The 23,126-nt window shown below is 34.9% G+C and overlaps 1 protein-coding gene across 4 annotated transcripts in view; it reads right to left on the minus strand.

Annotated features, from left to right (window-relative positions):
* Positions 1-23,126, minus strand: part of Camsap2 (calmodulin regulated spectrin associated protein family member 2) — an 86,065-nt gene that overhangs the window by 36,846 nt on the left and 26,093 nt on the right. For all 4 annotated transcript variants that reach the window (XM_026397168.2, XM_026397167.2, XM_026397171.2 and 1 more), the window contains exon 3: positions 3,633-3,794. In XM_026397168.2, the coding sequence (XP_026252953.1) occupies positions 3,633-3,794 (162 nt within the window). The remainder of the gene's footprint in view (positions 1-3,632; positions 3,795-23,126) is intronic.

A 23,126-nucleotide genomic window follows, 5' to 3' on the forward strand; every position in this document is an offset into this window, starting at 1 on the left:
GAATAAGAAACACAAGCAAAGGCCCTGTGGTAGGAAAAATACTTGGTGTGTCTGAATAACTGAATGAAGAAAAATATGACTAGAATGTAGTGAACTCAAAGGGCTTATGAGATTGAAAGAGAGGTAGGACTGAGTAATATAAACTTCCAAATTATGTGTCCCTTTGCATGATTTAATGACTTAACATAATCTTCTGTGATTTTGTTGTTTTATTTTTAAGTTTAAATTCATTTTAGTCACTTATGCTGATAATTATTTTAGCCCTAAATACTCCTAGTTTTCTACAACAAATTTCTTTTATACTCGTGGACAAGTTATGGGGGTGGGGGGATTAAATTAGGCTGAGACAAAAATAAGATCAGAAGGAGATATACCAAATTTGAGAGGCAAGGGTATAGTCATAATGGGAATAAATAATGAAGTAAGGGCTGGTAGACTAGAACAAGGAAAAAATATACACTGAGATTTGGGTTGAATCAAGTGGTTTTAAACTTAATTGAAAAACTGAATAGGGTCGATACAACTGCATAAAATGGTGAACATTCTTAATTGACTTCCTTCTTTGTGTAGATTTCTAAAGTTCTCAAGTGTCTGGCTTAATTTTGTAAGCTTAAATCACCTTTTACTTAATGTTTATTAAATAACATCTCTTTGCCAAACACTGTCTAGTCTAGGCCCTTGAACTAAAAAGAAAAAAAAATGGTCATAGTATCTATCCTCAAGTAAAATATTCAAGTAAGAAAGATGGATTTTAAAAAATTAAATGACTCGGCAAAGTAACTAGTAACTCTGTAAAGTGCTATGTAAGGAAGAGAAAGAGTGTTAGAATAGAAAATAAGAGTTGACAGGTGCCTACTTTAATAGGGTTGTGAGGAAAAAGGTGCTATCCAAGCTGAGAAGTGATGGAGCAGCAGCACCAACCTGTGCAGAAAGGTTGGGAGATAAGCTGCCCATAAACAGCAAGCATCATGGTCCAGGGGTTACAAAGGCTATACAGCTGGAATGAAGTGAGGGGATGAGAAAGAGGAAAGTAGCCATGCCTGCTTCAGAGACAGCAATTATTATAAAGTCTGAACAGAAAACACAAAGCAGGGCTTGGTAGATTAGTGGTCAGCACATCCTTAGCATGTGCAAAGCCCTAGGTTCACTCTCAGTAGCCTTTCCCTGGAAAAGAGATATAAAGCAATTGTTGGAGGTACTGGCAAACAACCAAAAGCAAACAGAAACAATAAAGAATTCAGTTTTAGAAAAAAAGGGAAACACTGAATAAAATCCATATTTACACTGCCCTCTCAACAATTCATAACAGCACAGAGTAGCAGAAACTCAATCAGAAAACTGTAGCCGTGTTGGCTTGAAGAACCATGGAAGAGCCAGGTGCGATGGTGCTTGCCTGGCTCAGAAGGCTGAGGCAGGAGGATATTGAGTTCAAAGCCAGCCTCAGCAAAAGCAAAGCGCTAAGCAACTCAGTGAGACCTTGACTCTAAATAAAATACAAAATAGGGCTGTGGATGTGGTTCAGTAGTCCAGTGCCCCTGAGTTCAATCTCCAGTAACCAAAAAAAAAAAACCAACAATCAAGAAAGAGCCACACATGGTGGCATACACTTGTAATCCCAGTTACTTGGGAGACTGAGGCAGAAGAATCACAAGTTCAAAGCCAGTCTCAGCAAGTCACTGAGGCCCTAAGCAACTTGGCGAGGCCCTGACTCAAAATAAAACACTCAAAAAAGGGCAGGGAATGTGGCTCAGTGGTTAACCATCCCCCTGGGTTCGATCCCTGGTACAAAACAAAACAAAAAAAAAGAAAAAAGAAAGAAAAAAGAATCAAGAAAGGAAGAAAAACTGGTATTATCAGAGTGGCTGTATAGAAAGTAAGAATATCCTGGGGAAAGATGACACTATTAATGAGGAGATCCAAAACTGGCATATAAACTAACTTAAAAACCTTGGCTGCGACTATACACATATAGGAAAGACTCCAAGGAGCTCAGGGAGAAAAAAAAAACAAAAAACTGCTGGGTAGAAGAAGGAGCCACTGCTGGGAAAATGGTTTAGTGTTCAATTCTCCCCAAGCTGAGGAGGCCCTAGTATACACCTTGGGTTTTCCACCAGAACTTCAAAAGGGTGGCTTATGTTTAAGTTAAGGACAGAGAGTTATCTGTTGGATTTGTCAGCATGGAAAACTCAGTTGATCAATGTAAGAACAATTTAGGATAACAACGGGGGTGGAATAGAGAAAAAAGGAGGTTAATGAATGAATAAGTAACTCTTAAGAGGTCCTATCTTGGAAGAAATGAGGGTTGTATCTGGATAGGGGAGTTTTGTTTAGTAGAATGGGAAACGAGAGCAAGATTATTGTCACGGAAGAATGATTCAAGGAAGTGAGAATGAGATGAAATAGAAGAGTAAAGGAATAACAGGGTGGTCTGTGGAAAAGCAACTTTAGTTGTCACCTAGAGCATCTTAGAAACCTAGACTCTCCAGCTCCACCCCAGTCCTACTGAATCAGAGCCTGTATTTTTACAAGTGCACAGGTGATTCTTATGCACATTAAACTGGGAGACCTGAAGAGAAACAATGATCCTGGCAAAGGGAAGAAGGGGAGTTTTAAAGCAACAAGTAGTAGGAAGTCCCTTTGACAGAAAGAGGGAAACTTTCTCTAATCTAACAGTAGAGGTGGGAAAAGGGAAATAATGAATACTGATGCAGAAAGGTTTAGAGACTTGGTTGTAGAAGAGATAATTCCCATTGAGTGGCTTCCCATCTCTGGTCTCAAAAATGGATGATGTAAGTAAGGAAGCTAAGCTGACAGCAGTAGATAAATTGACAGTAACAGGGAAAAGGTTCCAAAAAGTCTGAGGATTAGAGAAAGCATTCTTTCTCTAAAGCTGAGGAATGGAGAAAAATATCACTGAAGATGAATAAATAAGAGAATTTCAGGAGCAGAATATTAAGTGGGTCTTCTATATTGGTACAGATATTATGGATAATGATGATAGATATGATCATTTTAAAATTAAGCTTCTTATGACAAACCACATATAAACAAACATTCAGGGAAGGACACCAGAATATAAAACTTATTTTTAAATCTGTTCAGTGTTTGTCCACAAATCAGGCTTAAATTTTTCTATGGTGATAGTTGTAATTAAAAAGTAGATCAAGAGGAATTAACTATTTAAAGTGACAAAGGGAGTGATAAACTGATGACTTAAACATCTTCAATGCACAACTACAGGTCCATAAAAAATTCCAAGAAAAAGAATCCACAATCAATATGATTCTGTGCAACTTGATAACCTATCCCCCTAATCAGACATGTATGAAAGTTATTTAATTCCAGTATTCCTACTGAATACTCGCTGTGTATATTTTCCATCCTGAATTATCTGAATTTTGTAATAATGTCTTATGAACTAGATTAATCATTAAATGCAGTTATAGACACTGCTGAATATTAAAACATCTATTTTTATCATTTTAGCTTTGTAATTTTTTTAAGTAAACTGCAGATCTTCAGCTTTCAAACTTTGATTTAAAACAAAAAGTAATGGAATGGGAATGTATAATTTAAGATTTCACTTTTTCTGGTTATTAGACTAATTGTTACTCAAACAAATATAATCCTACCTTATTTATCCAGTACATAACAGCATCTTCAATATCATAGGGTAGATCTGTGGCTTGAAAAAATGCTGAATACTGTTGAGCACATGCAATTACTTTTTCTATACTGACCATTTCTACAGTATAAGCCATCATTAAGGTATCTATCATGGCCAAATGTGCACTCTGTAAATACAAAAGAACAAATAGTTTAAAAATTATACTAAAAATGTGTTTATACATTTTAAACTATCAATATGTCCTAACAAATGACATGTAAAACTAAAGACTACAGAAAACTGGCCTTAAAAAGAAAGCATAAATCATTCATGCTAAAGATAAGTTAACTGAACCAAATTAATTTACTACAGAAATACTTACTGAGGATTTACGTTAAGATATTCATTATCTTCTATTCAAAAGATGCTTTTATTCCTCTTCCTTCCCTCCCCCAGTACTAGGGATTGAACCCTAGGGTCCTCTACCATTGAGCTATATTGACAGTCTTTTTTATTTTTTGAGACAGGGTCTCACTAATTTTTTCCATCCTGATCATCATTTCCTTATACATCATTTACAAAACAATTGTAGAGTCACCTTTGATACCTTTTCTCATTTTTCAGATCCACATAGGAGAAATGTACAGACTCTACTTCTAAAATGTTTCTCAAATCTCCTTCTCATTCTGATTGCTACACTTCCAATTCAGACTATAAATATTTCTCACACCTAAACAAGGAAAAAAAAACCTTTAATAGATTGTCCTGTCTCCAATTTCCTAATCGTCTAATTCATCCAGAACAGGACTTCAAGTTTTTCCTCTCGCTTTTCTTTTTTCCTTGATTTTTTTCCAGACACTACAAAAGTAAATAAAGTAGATAGTGCCCCTCTTCCAGTTCAACTCCCCCAGCAATATCTTCACTTTGATATGTATTTTTACAAAACCTTAAACATTTCCATTGTTTCCAATCTTTGACATTACAAACAATGCTATTTTTTCAGGAATAATTGTAGTTAAAGTGCTACTGGGTCCGAGGGTAACCACATTTAAAGTTTTGATAACTGCTAATCAGCTCTCTAGAAAGGTTATACCAACTTTACCACCAAGAATGTTATCAGTATGCCTGTTTCTCCACATTTTTGCCAACATTAGATATTATTCACTTTTTTATTTGTGTCTCTTATAAAAGGTTAAAAGATTCCACTCTTTTTTTTTTTTTTTTTTTTTTTGCAATTCTCTGATTATTACTGAGCATCGTTTTATGTGGTTAGCAACCATTTGTTATTTCTTCTTTGGAAAACTGCATGCTCATATTTTTTTGCTTATTGGTTCCTTTGGAATGTTTATCTTTGTTAATGGATTTTTAAGAATTCATCATATACTAGGCACATTAACACTGCCATTCAAGTAGCAAATATTTTTTTCCTAGTTTTTCTTGGTAATATCTGTCAACCTCAATGTTTTCCTTTATGTCTTGAACTTTATACCATGTTTACAAAGGTGTACTTCATCCTGAGAATATAGAATATTTAGGAGAAAGCAGATGCTTTGTCTGAAGCAAAAAACTTCATACCTGCAATCATAAAACCAATGGTAATTCCTACTTACAAAGTAAGTAACTGTTTTTTTGTTTTTTGGGTTTTTTTTTGTTTTGAGAGAGAGAGAGAATTTTTTTAATATTTATTTTTTAGTTTTTGGCGGACACAACATCTTTCTTTGTATGTGGTGCTGAGGATCGAACCCGGGCCGCACGCATGCCAGGCGAGCGCGCTACCGCTTGAGCCACATCCCCAGCCCCAAGATCACTCACATTTTATTATGTTTTTCAATACTTAATATACAAGATGGTGTTGAATTGAAAATTATGTATAAGAGATGGATCTAGAAAAGATCAATATTTAAAAAAACTCAAGGCCAAAATCATTTTGGAGCTATTGACTATAATACACATTTACTTTCTTAGTAAAGCAAAGTATTAAGATCAGAATAATAATACCCAACACTGAGTATTATATGCCATGTACTGTGTTCAGCATCTTACTGCTGTCATATACTATTTTCACTATATAAAGTTTTCAGCATGTTAAGTTTTCAGTATTTGTATTAAACTTATTGAATACAAAATAACCCTGAGAGATAAACACTATTTTACCGATGTGGACAGTGTGTAACCAGCTTCAAAGGTTAAACAACTAGGAGGAAATGGGATTCAAACTTAGAAGTCTGGATTCAGAACCCATATCATCTCACATGCAAAATTAATCGAAACATCCTATACCATCACTATCTGTACCACAGTAGGTGGCAACAGCAGCAATAACAGAAGCAATAGTGTATTTTCAGGCCACCAGGTGGCAGAGCAGAACATAACATCTAAAAGCAGCAGTTCAAAGATGGGTTACTGAAGAAAAAGGGAAAGAATAATGGGAGGGAGGGAGGGAGGGAGGAAGGAAGGGAGGGAGGGAGGAAGGGAGGGAGGGAGGGAGGGAGGAAGGGAGGGAGGGAGGGAGGGAGGGAGGAAGGAAGGAAGGAAGGAAGGAAGGAAGGATCAGTAAGTAGAATGCCGTTAAACTAAAAAGCTTCTGCACAGCAAAGGAAACAATTAAGAGTGTGAAGAGAGAGCCTACAGAATGGGAGAAAATCCTGGCTAGCTACTCCTCTGATCGAAGATTAATATTCAGAATATATAAAGAACTAAAAACATTTAACTTCAGAAAAACAACCCAATTGATAAATGGCCGAAAGAACCAAATAGAAACTTTTTTTTCAAAAGAAAAAAACACTAATGGCCAACAAATAGATGAAAAAAAATGTTTGGTATGTGTTAAATTTTCTATTCTCATACCAACTGTGGAATAATATATCTCTTTTTTTTAACTTGTTTATTTATTTTTATTTGAGCTTTACAGTTATATATAGTAGCAATCAGGGAAATGCAAATTAAAACTATACTAAGATTTCATCTCACTCCAGTCAGAATGGCAATGACCAAGAATACAAACAACAATAAATACTGGCAAGATTTATATACAAAGGTATACTTGTATATTGTTGGTGGGACTGCAGACCAGTACAACTACTCTAGAAAGCAGTATGGAGATTCCTCAAAAAATTAAGAATATAACCATATGATCTAGCTACCCCACTCCTTGGTATTTTCCCAAAAGATCTAAAATTGGCATTCTAGAGCACTACAGCCACCTCAGTGTTTACAGCAGCACAATTCACAATAGCTAAATTATGGAATCAACCCAAATACCCGTCAATAAATGAATGGATTAAAAAATTGTGATACATACATACAACACACACACACACACTCACACAAAATGGAGTTCTATTCAGCCATTAAAAAATGAAATTATGGCATTTGCTGGTAAATGGCTGGAACTGGAGGACATGATGCTAAGTGAAATAAGCAAACTCAGAAACTCAAAGGTGGAATGTTTTTTCTTAGATGCAAAAATGAGAGTAAAATAAAGGAAGGGAGAGGGAAGGATAAGATAACATAAAAAAACAATCAAATATAAATTAAAGTGAAAAGAAGTCTTGCAGAATAGAGGAAAGAGAATGGGAGAGGGGAGAGAAGAGTGGAGGTAAAAGAATGAGAGAAAGGGGGAATCATGAACCAAAATCAATTTCCATGCATATATGAATTTGTTGGGATGAACCCAACTACTATATATAACTGTAAAGCTCAAATAAAAATAAATAAATAAGTTAAAAAGGAGATATATTATTCTATAGTTGGTATGAGAACAGAAAATTTAACACATACCAAAGCAGGTCAGTATAAGGGAGCAAAAAGCATGAACCTTAAAAATAAAGTCAGGAACACTCACTGATCAGCAAATATTTCTTAGACTAACCTATAGGAGGATTATGACACTTTTATTCCAGATGTTAACACAGGACCAAATGGTCTGCTATACCCAAGTGGTTGGTGAACGTGACAGCTCTGGTGAAGAAATCCAAAATACCTCTTTCATGAGATAGAAAATCTTAATAATATGACATCCTTTAAACAACTGACCACAAAAAGTGTTATTTTATTTGGATTTCCCTGGTTAAATATGTGAAAAAAATATACAGGCAAATGAAAAAGTATGAGCACTAGAATGTAAGTATCATCATAATGATAGCTGTTAGGTGCTGTCAGTCCAAATTTTTAGGAAAAACACAATGGAGCAGTTGGGAGTTCTCTTCAATCCCTTCAGATGTGCATAATAAGTATCTGGTTTATATTTTGTCATTAACATTTAGTGAATTTAATAATCACATTATTCAATGGAGAACTGTTTTAAAGACAATGGTAAATGGAAATATTAAGCTATCTTGCAAACTTAATGTACACAAGAAATAGTACAGCCCAAACTTCTATTGAAATGCAAAGCTCAAATTAATGGAAGATATTACTATTTACTAATCAGATCCATCAACTTTATCCAGACTACATTTAACCTCAGAAGGCAAGTTAAGAATGTTAAATATGGCTATTGTGGATAGACACATACAACAATCACAAAGTAGTAGCTGAATGAATATAGTAAACAGTACATAGTTTTAAAGCAGGGGTTCTAAATATGGCTGATCATAAAAAAAAAAAAAAATCACAAATTCCCTGGCCTCAAACTTCAGAGACTGAGTCATTAAATCCCTTTTGAGAAGCCCAAGAATAGCATACTAATAGGCACCATTGCCTTTAAGAGTGCCTCACATTCTCAAGAGATTAACCTTTCTATAGCACATTTCCAATCATATTGCTCTACAGTCAAAAGCCTTCAGTGACTTCCTTCCTGTACCTAAGAAACAAGTTCCAAGTATTTATGTAATATTCAAGTTCAAGATCTTAAAATAATCACTCTTTCCAGGTCTTATTTTTTATTACTCTTTGTAAATCTTATGGTCTGGCAACATAGTTTACTATGGTTAGGACTATACAACCAAAATGCCAGGTTCAATCCTGACTATAACATACTATGTGATCTTTGGCAAATTCCTAATTTCTCTGTGCATCAATACTCTTATCTGTAAAATGAGGGAACAATAAGTACAAAACAATTCGTGCCCTAAAAATAATATAACTTGTATAAAAAATTAGGTTAGGGGTTATAAAATTTGTCAGAATCAAAATGAAATGCCATTTTTCTAAAAAGAAAAATTATTAAACTATAGTTCTGTTCATTTTTTCAACTTTTGTATTATCTACCTGGATCCTAAATTATTCTAATTTAATATCTAGCTACAACTCTCCAACTAAGAACAGAAACTACTTTTTCCAAAGCTCTATAAGCTGAAACTGTACATCATGATGTAGGACCTTACAAACAAAGTATTAAAGCCCAGATGGGTTCAATGATGAATTCCAGCAAACATTTAAGAAATAAATCGTACCAATTCTCTCTACAATCTCTTTCACAGGCTGAAAGCAGAGGGAATATTTTCTAACTCATTCTATGAGGCTAGCAATACCCTAATATCAAAACCAGAGAAGGACATTAATAGAAAAGAAATGTACAGCTCATTATCTCTTATAAAAATAGATGCAAAAAGCCTCAACAAACAACAACAAAAAAGTTAGCAAAACGAATTCAACAATACACCAAGACCAAGTGGAATTTTTCCCCAATATATAAGATTAACTCAGTATTTGAAAATCAATTAATGTAATCTATCACATGGACTAAAAAAAAAATCCACATGATCATATCAGCATATAGAGAAAAAGCATTTGACAAAATCCAATACCCATTCATAACAAAAACTCTTAGAAAACTAAGAATAGAGGGGAACCTTCTCAACTTGATAAAGCATATCTACAAAAATCTTACAAATAAGATCATATTTAACAGTGAAAAATTAGAAGCTTTTGCAGTAAGATCAGGAATAAGGTAAGGAGGTCACCTTTTACCACACCTTTTCAACATCATACTAGATAGAAGTCCAGCCAATGCAATAAGAAAGGAAAAGGAAATTAAAGGTATACAAAGGAAGGAAGAAACAAAACTGTCTTTATCATAAATATGATCATCTCTGTAGAAAATCTGAAATAATGAATAATAATAATAATAATAATAATAACAACAACTCCTGGAATTAATGTGATTATAGCAAGGTTGCAAGATAAAGAGTCAACACACAAATCAATCACATTCCTATACACTACCAATGAACTCCTGAAAATTTGAAAGACACCAGTATAAATCTAACAAAATAGGCACAAGATGTATGTGAGAAAAACTACATTATCATTCTGATAAACAAAATGAAAGAAGAATTGAGTAAATGGAGAAATTCTATGCCCACGGATATGGATTTAATACTGTCAAAAGAGTTCAGTTCTTTCCAACTTGATCTACATATTCAAATGTAACCCCAGTCAAATTCCAAAAAATTGTTTTGTGAATATTGACAAATATATCTAAGCTTATACAGAAAGGCAAAAGACTCAGAATTGCAAACACAATGGGCAAAGAGAAGAATACACTTGGGAGAACTGGCCACCTGACTTCAAAACTCATTATAAAACGTCCGTAATCAAGGCAGTGAAGTAGTGGCAAAAGAATGGACCAACAGATCGATCAGAGTAGAGCCAAGAAATAGACTCACATAAATATCTTTAACAAATGATATTTGACAAAAGAGTAAAGGCAATAGAATGAGAGCAAAGACAGTTTTTCAATAATGGTGCTGAAACAATTAAACATCTACATGTAAACAAACAAAACAAAAAAGCATAAACACAAACCATATTATGCCATTCACAAAAACTAATTCAAAATTGATCACAGACCTTACACTTCATTATAATAATTTATTTTCATGTTTTCCCCAAACATTATATCAATTAATACTTTTAGGGAATTGATGGAATTACTAATGAGCCATCAAAGATACATACGCAGGAAAAAAAAACCCAATGACCATCAAAATCATAAAACATGGGATTTATGAAAATCCCACTAAAGTAGATGATTATATCTAACAAATCAAGGTTTAATTGTAGAACATGTATTTTCTAAATGTCCTACCCATAGTGACCTGGGAAAATTTTATTTTTATGATAGTTTATATATGGCAGCCCAGACTTATCCACCACCACTCAACATAATTGCTGCTACTTTATGCCAACAATGTAAAATGATTACTATGTTCTTTCATTTGCAAACCAATATGACATTCCTAGCATTTTTTAACCAGTCACATATGTTGTACTCCCAAGTATGTTTGTGTTTTACAGCTTTTCAGATTTGAAAGTTTTCCAGGCATATTTGGTCCTATGCCAAAAGCTGTGCTTCAAATCTCAAAATCAAAAACAAGTAACATAAAATACATTGATGTATATTTTATCATATAAAAATAACCGTCAGTAAAAGCTCCAGTTAACATTCAAAAAATTGCCTGAAAGTAGTCTGTCAGCAAATTTCTTTCAGCTGGGTGTGTATGGAAAATGTGCCTGACAGCTCTAACTTTATCAGAAGAAAAAGAAACAGAACCACTAAGCTTATGACATAATCACTGCTGTTCCCTAATTTGCCTCTACCACCCAGTTAGGCTTCATTTCCCAAACACTGTATAAAAAAAGAACACTGAAGGTCATAATATTCCCCATGGTAACTAGCCATACCAGGTTTTTATAAACTACACAGACAATTTTCAGTTGAAAAACAGCAGTGAGGTTCACAAGAGTTTAACACAGTCATGGCAGATACTCAAACAACATACAAGAAGTAGAAACAGTTGTCCGTCAACCTACCAAATGTCTACTAGTCACACATGTCTTTTTCAACATCACTGCTTGTTGGTAAGCATTGCCCATATTAGCATTCAGTGGGGTGGAGCTAAGAAACCAAACTTTACCCAGGCCATCACCTCATAGCCTCTGCAGACACTGGCCAGACCCCATAGCTATCAGAAAAAGTAAAGAATGTGGGAGTTACTTCACTAAGGAGCTGGCAGGAAAACACATGCTTACTTGAAAAGAATTTGAATCTATGAACCAGTGTGCTATACTGGATGTTGTTAGCCACAGAGCAGTTAGATTTTTATTCCCTCAAGTTAAGCAAAAATTGACCTGGTGACATAATTTTCAAGAAATGCTTCTACCTACAGTAAAACTATCAAATCTCCATTCTGGTTAATGCTAAGGTGAAGATATATGTAAAGGGATTAAAAAAAAAAAAAAGGACTAATTTTTAACCCTCTCAGCTGGTAACACCTTACTAGTACCAACTTTTAAAATAACTGCCAAGTACTGCTTACATGAAATATCACCTCTATAATTTTGGTAGGCCACTTTATTTATTATTTTTTCATTATCATTTTTTAACTGTAGATGGACACAATATCTTTACTTATTTATTTTTTTATGTGGTGCTGAGAACTGAACCCAGTGCCTCATACATGCTAGGCGAGTGCTCTACCACTGAACCACAACCCCAGCCTCGGTAGGCCACTTTATATACAAGTCTTTTAAAACACTAATTTGTAATGAATAATTAACTGTTGACATTTTTAAACCTACATTTTAATTGTAGACATTAATAACTCAATAAATAATGCTATTATCTATCAATAATAATGCCATTTAATAAAATAAAGACTGAAAATATTAGTTTTGATAAAACATCAAACTATCCAAAGAATTTCTGAACCTGTGTCATCTGCGTGCAAGGCAAGCACTCTACCAACTGAGCTAATATCCCCAGTCACCCACATCATTTAAATTTTTATGAAAGTAGAAATTTCTGTTTTTATTTCAAAACTATGAAAAATATGAGATTATCTTAAAATATCTTAAAATATTTCCCTCCAGGAAATCCTTAACAAGACCTTTATCATCCACACATTTATTTATTTTCTGAAATATCTACCAATTTGGTGGCTTTGTATTTATTTCCTCTGTCAGTTATCTTTGTCTAACTGGCTCCTCATCATGTTTCAGATCTCTGCTCAAATATATTGTTCTGTGTAAGGCTCCCCTTAACCACTCCCAACAAAAAACACATAATTCCTTCAGATCAATCAGTCATATTATTCTATTTTTATTTTTTCATAGTTCTCACCCTCTCTAAAGTTATTTTGTTACTTGTTTTTTTACCACAAACTAACATTTTTAGCTTAGGAAAACAATAATCAGTACTCTCATAGAACATCAAAAGAACTTCCTGAAAAGAGAGGCCCTTGGGACAACTTTGTAACACCTCACTTTATAATAAAGCTCACTGTAACAGTCTATTCAATCACACAAGACAGATTCAGAAAGAATCTGAACAAAGATTTTTTTTTCCAGTTACAGAAATGCAAGTGTCTGAATACAAAGCAAGCAAACAAATGGAAGTTTTTAAAGTTTATTTTAATGATCATTGATTTTATTAAATCGCCTTACTGACATTAATGAAAAACAATTTGCTAAACTGTTAGAATCTGCTAAACTACAAAAATGGGTCAGTATCATGGGGGTGAGACGGAGTCAGATACCTAAACTTAAAAACACTGTTAATCCAGAACAAGACAGATCCCAAAACTAGAGATAAATTACCCTACCATCTATTTAATTAGAAACCCACACTGAAAGTACAGTTATCTTTTTTCTCTCTTAAAAAATTAAAAGTGCAGCCAGGCACAGTGGTGCATGCCTGTAACCCCAGCGGCTCTGGAGGTTGAGGCAGGAGAATCGCAAGCCAGGCTCAGTTATGGCAAGGCTCTAAGCAATTCAGTGAGATACTATCCCTAAATAAACATAAAATAGGGCTGGGGATGTGGCTCAGTGGTCAAGTGCCCCTGTGTTCAATACCCAGTACTCAGATCAAACAAACAAAAAAACAATTAATGAGGTAACTTGTAATATCTCAATACATGTATACATTGCAGAATTTCTAGTTAACATATAATGAATTCATTTTCAGTAATCATAAAAAATTATTGCTGGCATAACAATGATAACAATTCAGCAGACTAACAATGAGGAGCAACACTAAGTCTTTCACTCCCATCTGATATATTTGAGAAAAAAGAAATTAGAGCTGGCAGGTCTATAATATCAGATTACTTTGTAAATACCTTAGTTTTTGCTACTTTAAATGTTCTCTTATGAAAATGAGATTAAAAATAAAAAGGATATAAAACTTTCATTATTCAAAATTAAATCATCTATTTCATAAAGTATAGCAGACTCCCTCATATTTCAGAATCACTAGTTCTGAAAATGGGACAAATTAAAAAGGATATGCAACTCCATCCATTTACCTGCAAATGCCATGAGAATATAATGTTAAGTGAAGTTAGCCAATCCCCAAAAATCAAATGCTGAATGTTTTCTCTGATATAAGGAGGCTGATTCATAGTGAGGTTGGGAGGGGGAACATGGGAAGATTAGACGAATTCTAGATAGGGCAAAGGGAAGGGAAGGAAGAGAGGCAAAAAGGGGGGTAAAAAAGATGGTAGAATGAGATGGACATTACTTCATACATCTCTACATGTATGAAGACACAAATGGTGTGAACAGACTTTTTATACAACCAGAGTTATGAAAAATTGTGCTCTAAATGTGTAATATGAATTGTAATGCATTCTGTCATATATAACAAATTAGAATAAAAAATTGTGGGGGGGCTGGGATTGTGGCTCAGCAATAGAGCACTCACTTAGCACATGCGAGGCCCTGGGTTTGATCCTCAGTACCACATAAAAATAAATAAATAAAATAAAGGTATTGTGTCTAACAACAACTAAAAAATAAATATTTTTAAAAAATTTTTTAAAAGGATATGCAACAGAAAACATGTTGTATTCAAGTCAAATAAGTTTTTGAACTGGGAAATGATATTAATATAAAAGTGATATTTTAGAAAACAAACTAGCAGATGTATACCATAGAGCTTAGAAAAATCTTAAGGAAGCAAGTTCACAAACTCTAGTCCCATAGTACTTTTTAAATGAAGTGATTTGTATATGAAAATACATTTTTAAAAAGAAAAACATAGGTATAGTTAAGTTTCTAGAACTAACAATGTCATTTTACCACTCTCCTCTAAAAAATAAAACAATTTATTTTTAAAACATGGGTTTATAATCCTTGTGGGTAATGTAAAAAAAGTCAACTTAGTTGGTGACAAGTCATATTTTTTCCCAAATAGAATAGAAAAAAAATCAAATTACAATAATAAGTACTTTTGTTTCTATAATCTGTGACTAGATAAACCAGGTGTGGATTTTGCAATAAAATGTATTCTTAACAGGTCACAGTCAAAAGAATTTCAAGAAACAAGACCAGATGATTGTTAGGGTCTCTTTTGACTCTAAAACCATACTTCTATGTCCTCAAAGGGAAAAAGATCAATGAGTAGATCTTCTTTAATGTTTAGCTATAGTTCTTTTCATGGCAAACAAAAGAAACCAACTCTGTTGAATTAACTCTATTAACTTAAGCAATAAGTGCGATTTATTGAGAAGATAATGAAGTAGTTCACATTAGCTAGGGAAGAGTTGAAACACCAAAGCCAGGAAGCACAGAAAGCAAGCAGCAGGAGTTCACAGGCTTTTCCCAAGGGCAATGCCTTTATAAAGTAGTAAGTGTGGTTCCAACCACCATCTATCACTGAGCTGTGATTCTCCCTCTGTTGACTTTGCGAAGTGAATCAGTCTATTTTTGTAAAGCTGTATATTTTTATGTCAGTGGTCATTAAATGAGACCTATTGTCTACATAAGAGTACCTTTGGTAACAAAATAATTCCCTTATCTCTCTCCTATTACCATTCTTAGGATTCCTACTCTGCACCCTTCTGATAGTACTACCCTTCACTGCTATACATCCTCTCACTGTTTGATATCCTAACTTCACACTGATGGGTATAATCTACAAAGACAGGGAAACAAAGGTAGCACAATGTATTTATAGAACAAGCACTGACTTAGAAATCAGAAATTTATCTGTGTTTTTGTCACTAACTATGATCTCTATGATCATGAGCTATCATTTCTTCTTTCTATACTTCTTCCAACAGGAACCAAATAAGTAACTATTAAATCCATCTATCCATAAAGTTTCCTACTTGTAAAAGCATATGATAATAATTGCCCTATTTGTCTTCTATGACGGTTACCAAATAATAATATTTTTAAACATTTTATAAGCTACTAATCACTACAGAAATAGCAGGGGGAAGATATTTGTTTGTCGGTTCTTTTTCATTTCTCTGGAAGGTCATATGGTGTAGGGGGGACAATAATGGGCTCTGGGGTCCCCAAATACAAGTTCAAATCCTATGATCATCATTTACTACCTGTTTGGCTACAGGCAAGTTAGCTTACCTTGTGGGGTGAATTATAGGTCAGTTTCTCACCTATAGGATAGCAATACACATTAATAACTAAGCAATGCACATTAATAACTAACATCTGTAAGGTGTTAAATTTTCCTAACAATTTATCATCACAGTTCTGTACCTTCGGTCCTATCCTATTTCACACTTCATCTCTTTCAACCCCACATTCCCACTCACATTAATTCTTTCAAAATCATCTGAAGGGCCAAGATCATCTACTCTATCACTAACATCTAGCTCAGGGCCAATATCAGAGCTGATTAAGTATCTATTGAATATATGAATGTCCATAAATCTTCATGGTAAATACATAATGCAACAAACTAAAAAGACTGGATATTCCACCAAAATCATTTCAATCTCATTTCATTTCTCTGTACACACACAATGACCCTTCACTTATATACAAATCAATCTTTTACAACTGTACTAAAATAAAGAGAGATAAACCTAGGATAACACTTAAGAGAGCAGCCTTTATCTTTCTCATTAAAAATAAGAGGTTTAGGGGTTGGGGCTGTAGCTTAGTGTAGCACGTGTGAGGCACTGGGTTCAATCCTCAGCACCACATAAAAATAAATAAAAGACATTGTGTCCAAGTACAACTAAAAATATATTTAAAAAAAAATAAGAGGTTTGGGCTAGGGATGTGTCTCAAGCGGTAGCGTGCTCACCTGGCATGTGCGAGGCGCTGGGTTTGATCCTCAGCACCACATAAAAATTAAAAAAAAAAAAAGATGTGTCCACCAAAAAACTAAAAAATAAATATTAAAAGAAAATTCTCTCTCTCTCTCTCAAAAAAAAAAAAAAAACATAAACAAAAATAAGAGGTTTAAGAGTATCAGCTCTAAAAAGCCAGGCACAGTGGCACACACCTGTAATCCCAGCAATTTGGGAGGCTGAGGCAGGAGAACCCAAGTTCAAAGCCAGCCTCAGCAGATTAGTGAGGCACTTAGCAACTCAGCAAGACCCTGTCTCTATAAAATATTTAAAAAGGGCTGGGGATGTGGCTCAATGGTTAAGGACTCCTGTTTTCAATCCTAGGTATCAAAAAATACATTTAAAAAAGAATATCAGCTCAATTTGGTGATGAAAATGTTATGTATTTTGGTATCCAACACTATAGCTACTAGCTACAGATAGCTAATAAGCACTTGAAATGTGCTAATGCGACTGAGGAAATGAATTTTTAAATTTTGTTTAACTTTAATGAATTTAATTTTAAATATCCACAAGGCTTGGTAGCTACTGTATAGGACGGTGCAGTCACAGAACACTGGCCTTTCCTCTTGTGTTTCAGATTTAATTCAGTTTGTACTAATACAGAAACCAGAATATCCAAGCTGACGATAATTCTAAAATTCATTAAATGTATACACATTGAGAATGTATTATTAGATATTACTGTCTGACTGGTTAAGGTTTTCCAAGAGCTGGTTTCAAATAAATTTATATTCTTTTAGCATACCACACACACAAAAAAAAATCACCTCAAGTCAGGTGTAGTATTGCACACCTGTATTCCAGGGACTCTGAGGCAGGAGAATGGCAAGTTCGAGGCCACCCACAGCAACTTTGTAAGGCCCTAAGCAACTTAGCAAGGCCCTGTCTCAAATAAAAAGGGTTGGGGATATAGCTCAGTCATAAAGCACCCCAGGTTCAATCCCCTGTACCAATAAGAAAGTCATCAGGTCAAGATAAGGAAAAAGAAAAAAAAAAAAAAAGAAGAAAGGGGAGGGAGGATATTAGCTCAAGATTTTAAATCTATAAAGCTGTTTCATTACTTGTTTTGTTTCTTACCTCCAAATAAAATAAGTAAAATAATCAGGGATCCAAAGTATCAAAAGCAACAGAGGGAGCTGGTGTTGTAGCTCAGTGATAGAGCACTTGCCTAGCACGTATGAAGCACTAGGTTTGATTCTCAGCACCATATATAAATAAATAAAATAAAGGTCCATTAACAACTTAAAAAAAAAACATTAAAAAAAAAAAGCAACAGAGGAGGGGGTGGTGAACATCCAGACTCTAAGAATTCCAGAGAGTAAAAACCAAAGAGCTTGTTCTTCCTAGTTTCTAGTGGTTAACTACTAATTAATTAATTAGAGTTGGCATAAGCGATAAAATATATTTTTGTTAGCCTATTCTAGGATCCCTTCTTCATCTCCCAACTCTAATGAGTCAAAAAGTCATCTCTATCCTATCTACCTACCTTAAAAATGCCTTTCCCACCCACTTCTACATCTCTCCAGCCACTACCTTAACTCAGGCCCTAGGCTATTTCATCAGCCTCCTGAGCAGTAACACCAGAGTAACTCTCTGGAACACCAGTCTAATGACAACCTCTGTAGGGTTTAAATCCTATACCATGCAGCAGTTCCCTATCACTTCCAGGATAACATACACCTCTGTCATAGCATAAAAGATCATAGAGGCGCTATCTCCATCTACCATGTGATCTCATTCTCTCTGAGAGCAGTATGCAACTCATCTAAAGCTACAACTAAAGCCCTCGCTTTTCCTTGTGTGTCATGCTCTCATGCTCCTCTTAAGATTCCCTTTTACTTCCATATGCAATACCTTACAGCACAGCCTTCTTTCCCTACTTCAATTCCTTCACATCCTTCAAAACTTGTCTTAAATGTAGGACTGAGCTGGGTGCAGTGGCTCACACCAGGAGGCTAAAGCAGGAGGATTCCAAGTTCAAGGCCAGCCTCATCCAACTTAGTGAGGCACTGTCTCTGTTTGGTGTGTGGGAGACTCCCCCTTCTCAGAGAACATCATGGAATCCCATACCCCTCTCCCTCCTCTCCAAAGGGCCCCAAGCCAAGAGCGCCAAATTCAAAGGTTTCCTCCACCAATCCCCACAGGACACAGTGTCCACTCGCTGTTCCTGAGTTACCCTGGCAATTAGCACCCAACATGTCCCCTATGCAACCCTTCTTAAGCCGAAGCTTATAAGCACACGCTGTCTTCTCTCTTCTCTCTCTCTGCCCTCCTCTTCTTCTGGGCTCTCTTCCTCTTTGTCCTCTTCCTCTTCTTTCTCTTTCTCTCTGCCCTCCTCTCTCCTCTCTCTGACTCTCCTTTTCTTCTCCTTCAGGCAGCCCCCCAATAAAATCCCTTGGTTGAATCTCCGTATCAGTTGAGTCACTGGCCTTTCAGTCTCAAAATAAAAAAACAAAAAGGAGTCAGGCACAGTGGCACACGCTTGTAATCCCAGAGACTCCAGAGGCTGAGGCAGGAGAATAGCAAGTTCAAAGCCAGTCTCAGCAAAAGTGAGGCACTAAGTAACTCAGGGAGACCCTGTCTCTAAGTATAAAATAGGGATGTGGCTCAGTAGTTAGGTACTCTGGATTCAATCCCTGGTTGATGTTAGATTGATGGAGGTGGCTGAGGAACAAAGCACCAAGTAACCTGTGTGTGTGAAAGAAACACTAATCAGGTGCTGATGGAACTGCCTGTCAATCAGCAGGGTCTACTGGCCAATCCTGGATCTTAGCCAGCACCCCACCACCACCAAAGCCAACAGGACAAGAGAGTCTAAAAACCCCTTTTCCTGACCCAAGCCCTCCCTTCCCGCCCTAAGACAAATAAAAATTCCAGTCTGGTTGAGCCCTGATAGCTTGTCCTCAGACCCATCCTGTTGGTCTGAGGGTCTCCCCCAGGAGTGAAACCTCAATAAAGCCTTCTTCAGCAGCCTTTTAAAATCTGCCTCCTTTTGGTCGCTGCTGCCTAACCTTACAGTTACCCCTGTCCGCCCCACCAAAAAGAGCAGGACTGACTTTGGTGCTTCCATATTCCTAAATAAAATCTGATGAATTTTTACAATCCCCACTAGAAATTAAGATGTTGGAAGGGCTGGGGATATAGCTCAGTAGGTAGAGTGCTTGTCTTGCATGCACAAGGCCCTGGGTTCAATCCCCAGCACCACACACATACACACACACACACACACACACACACACACACAAAAAAAAAAAAAGACGCTGGAGAACATGAACTTTATAAAATCACAGGAAACAGTACAAAGGACATTACAGAAGATCCTTAAATAAGCCAAATTAATAAATGGTCTGACTGAATTCAGTTTTATAATATAAATATAAATATAAAGTTTCTGTGAGGCCATCTGATAAAATAAGCACCATTTAACTTGACAATAATTCCAAATAAATGATTACAAATAAACAGTAACTCTAACATAATAAACATGGTTGTAAGATATCAAAAGTTAATCTGAATTTGTACAGAGGTATGCTACTAAAAAATAAGGGATGGGACTGTGCCTGTAGCTCAGTGGTTAAGCACTTGTCTAGCATATGTGAGGTACTGAGTTCAATCCTTAGCACCACATAAAAATAAATAAACTAAAGGTATTGTGTCCATCTACAACTAAAATTAAAAAAAAAAAAGAAAGAAAGAAAAGAAAAAGAAATAATGGATCCAAGTAGGCTTATGATGAGTGGAAAACAGACAAGTAAGTTCCAGAACTGCACGTAAAGAAAAAACCATGTTTAACAACAGCTGTGAGAATTTAAAATAAATTTTCAAAGACAAATTCTGCTCATAAATTTTAAAAGCAAGAACTCTTATACAAGAATAACAAGAAATTAATCTCTCAACTCTACTGTAATACTACATTTCTTTAATCCTTGTTCTCTACGGTAAAATTTTTAATCAGGAAGAAGATTTTTTTTTTTTTTTGAGTCTCTACATGAGTAAATTATACTGGATTCCAACAGATGGTGGAACCATGGAAATCCATAAGAACAGCTGTCAAACAGGACCAATAATGTAGAGAGGTAGAAGTAAAGAAAGGAGGGAAGGGAAAGAAAGGGAAGAGAAGGGACAGAAAAAAAAATTAAAGAAGGGGTAGGGAAGAAGGAAGGGCAAAATGGCAGAAAGAAAGGAAGAAAAGGACAAGTGTTTCTAAGATTATCTTTGTTCTCAATATCTTTCGTATGCTCAGCAAAAATAATGCTAACTAGAGGATCACCTTGTACATTTTTAATCATCACAAAACTCAAGTCTATCCAGGCTCTACCTACTGTCTCACCCTCTCTGCTTCACCCTTTATACCTTCATCCTACTTACCATCCTACCGAAACACTACAGTCACTTCCATGTAAATGAAATCAACATAACCTTTAAAATAGGAATAACAGTAAATTGTTTTGCAAAGAAGACTGGGCAAAGTACCCAGAATGCAAACAAACCATCAGGCAGATTTCCAGGTAGCACAACATTTCTATTTCCTTCTACCTCATCACTTTCTACCCACCTATTCCTACCTACCTAGGCAAAGGCAAAAATACAATTTCATGGTTAAAAACATAGGACTTATAGTTAAAACAGAATTTTGCCTTCATTACTTACTGTATTTGCTCTGTAACCTTAGTTATGTTCTCAAAGTTTCAGTTTTTTTCATCAACAGAACAGAAACAATATTTTCCTCTTATATTTGTTCTAAGAATTAAACTATATGAGATAGTGCATAAAGTGTAAGAACATTGCCTAGCATATGGCACACTAATAATAATAAATAAAAAGAGCTTACCAAATAGTCTGATAAGTAGAAAGGTAAACAAATATATGCAAATCATAAAGATCTAAGAATTAGTAGGATGGTCATAATTTAAGCTGACAGTAAATTAGTTCACAAAGTATTTTTGCAAAGTTTTGTTTTATATAGGCAGGGCAAAAAACAAAACTAATAACCGGGGCAGAGAAGAGAAACAAAGAATAGTGTGATAATTTATTCCATGATCCTGTAACCCACAAAAAAAGTTAAAAATCCTTAGTTGGAACCCAAAGTCTTTTTATAATCTAACTTGAAATATTTTTTTAGCCTCATCTCACATTTATACATATATTGCAGCATTTGGTTTCATTTGCTACAAGCCTACAAGCTTCTCAATTTTCACATCATTCTGGGTTCCAGTATTTACTCTGATGATTTGATAGATAACATGATTTGGGCCAAAACATACTTTTGGTTGAAAAATGTTCATTTGTGATTTTAACGGACACCACTTTTTGCTTTGGTTACTTCTTAGTCATATATTTAATGCTCATTAAAGCATACATTCCTGTTAATTCTCACAAACTGTAGAGTCATCCCTTTATATCCTGGGAGGCTGTTTCAGGACCTCTCGTGGATACTAAAATGGGTTCAAGTCCCTTGGGGTTCAAGTCCCTCATATAAAATGGTGTAGTATTTGCATGTAACACATAACCTCCTTAATTTAAATCCTCTCGAGGTCATTTGCACCTTATATACCATAAATGATACACATAGTTGTATTGTTTAGAAAATAACAACAAGAAAAAAGTCTGTACATATTCAGTACAGACCCAATTTTTACCCCCTAATGATTCCTGGTTGGTTCAACCTACTGATGTGGAACCTCTGAATGCCATGGGCTGACTATATATTTTTTATATTTGTTCTTTATTAACACATTTGTCATATTCATAGGCAGATTACAATTACAATTCTTTCTAGCAATCTCACAGATAATGTTTATGTGCTGAAATAAAATAATAAACACTGTCTTTAAAACACAAGGTCTTAAGATACTTTTTCCAGTTATATAAATATAGAACACATTTTAAAAGCTGTAGTTCTCTAAATCAATTGCTGTCCAAAATAGTTTAAAGCTATACTCTCAAAATCTCTTTAAAAAGCAATGTAATGAAAATATATATTCTCCAACATGAATTCTCATTTAAAACAAATTCTCTCCATTCCCACTCCAAAGTTGATAATGAGATCTACTTATTATCAAATTTGCCTAAGTCATACATCTTTCCTCTTTAGAGATGAATTACTAAAATGTACCACAGAAAAGATATATTAAAGCTTCAGAAAGCCATTTATGAGATCCCTGAATTCAATCATTTAAAGAATTCTTCAATGTTTGCTCATTTCCTATGTTTACTTAAAAGCTAATAGAAGGATACCCATTTATCTTTAAAAATATGACTCTCAGAAATATTTAATATACATACAAGGCACTTTAGATAAAAGATTATTTCTATTTGAATTTAAGTTTCTTTTCTGTAAGTTTTTAAATATAAAAATGTTAATAATACAAAAAAGTTAAAAGAGAAAACACCAAATAAAAAAGAAACTTTTATCCCTCCAAGTCCATATTAATCCCACAAGAAACTAAATTTAATAATTTGGCATA

The sequence above is a fragment of the Urocitellus parryii genome, chromosome 9 (assembly GCF_045843805.1).
Source record: "Urocitellus parryii isolate mUroPar1 chromosome 9, mUroPar1.hap1, whole genome shotgun sequence".
In the NCBI taxonomy this organism is placed as follows: Eukaryota; Metazoa; Chordata; class Mammalia; order Rodentia; family Sciuridae; genus Urocitellus; species Urocitellus parryii.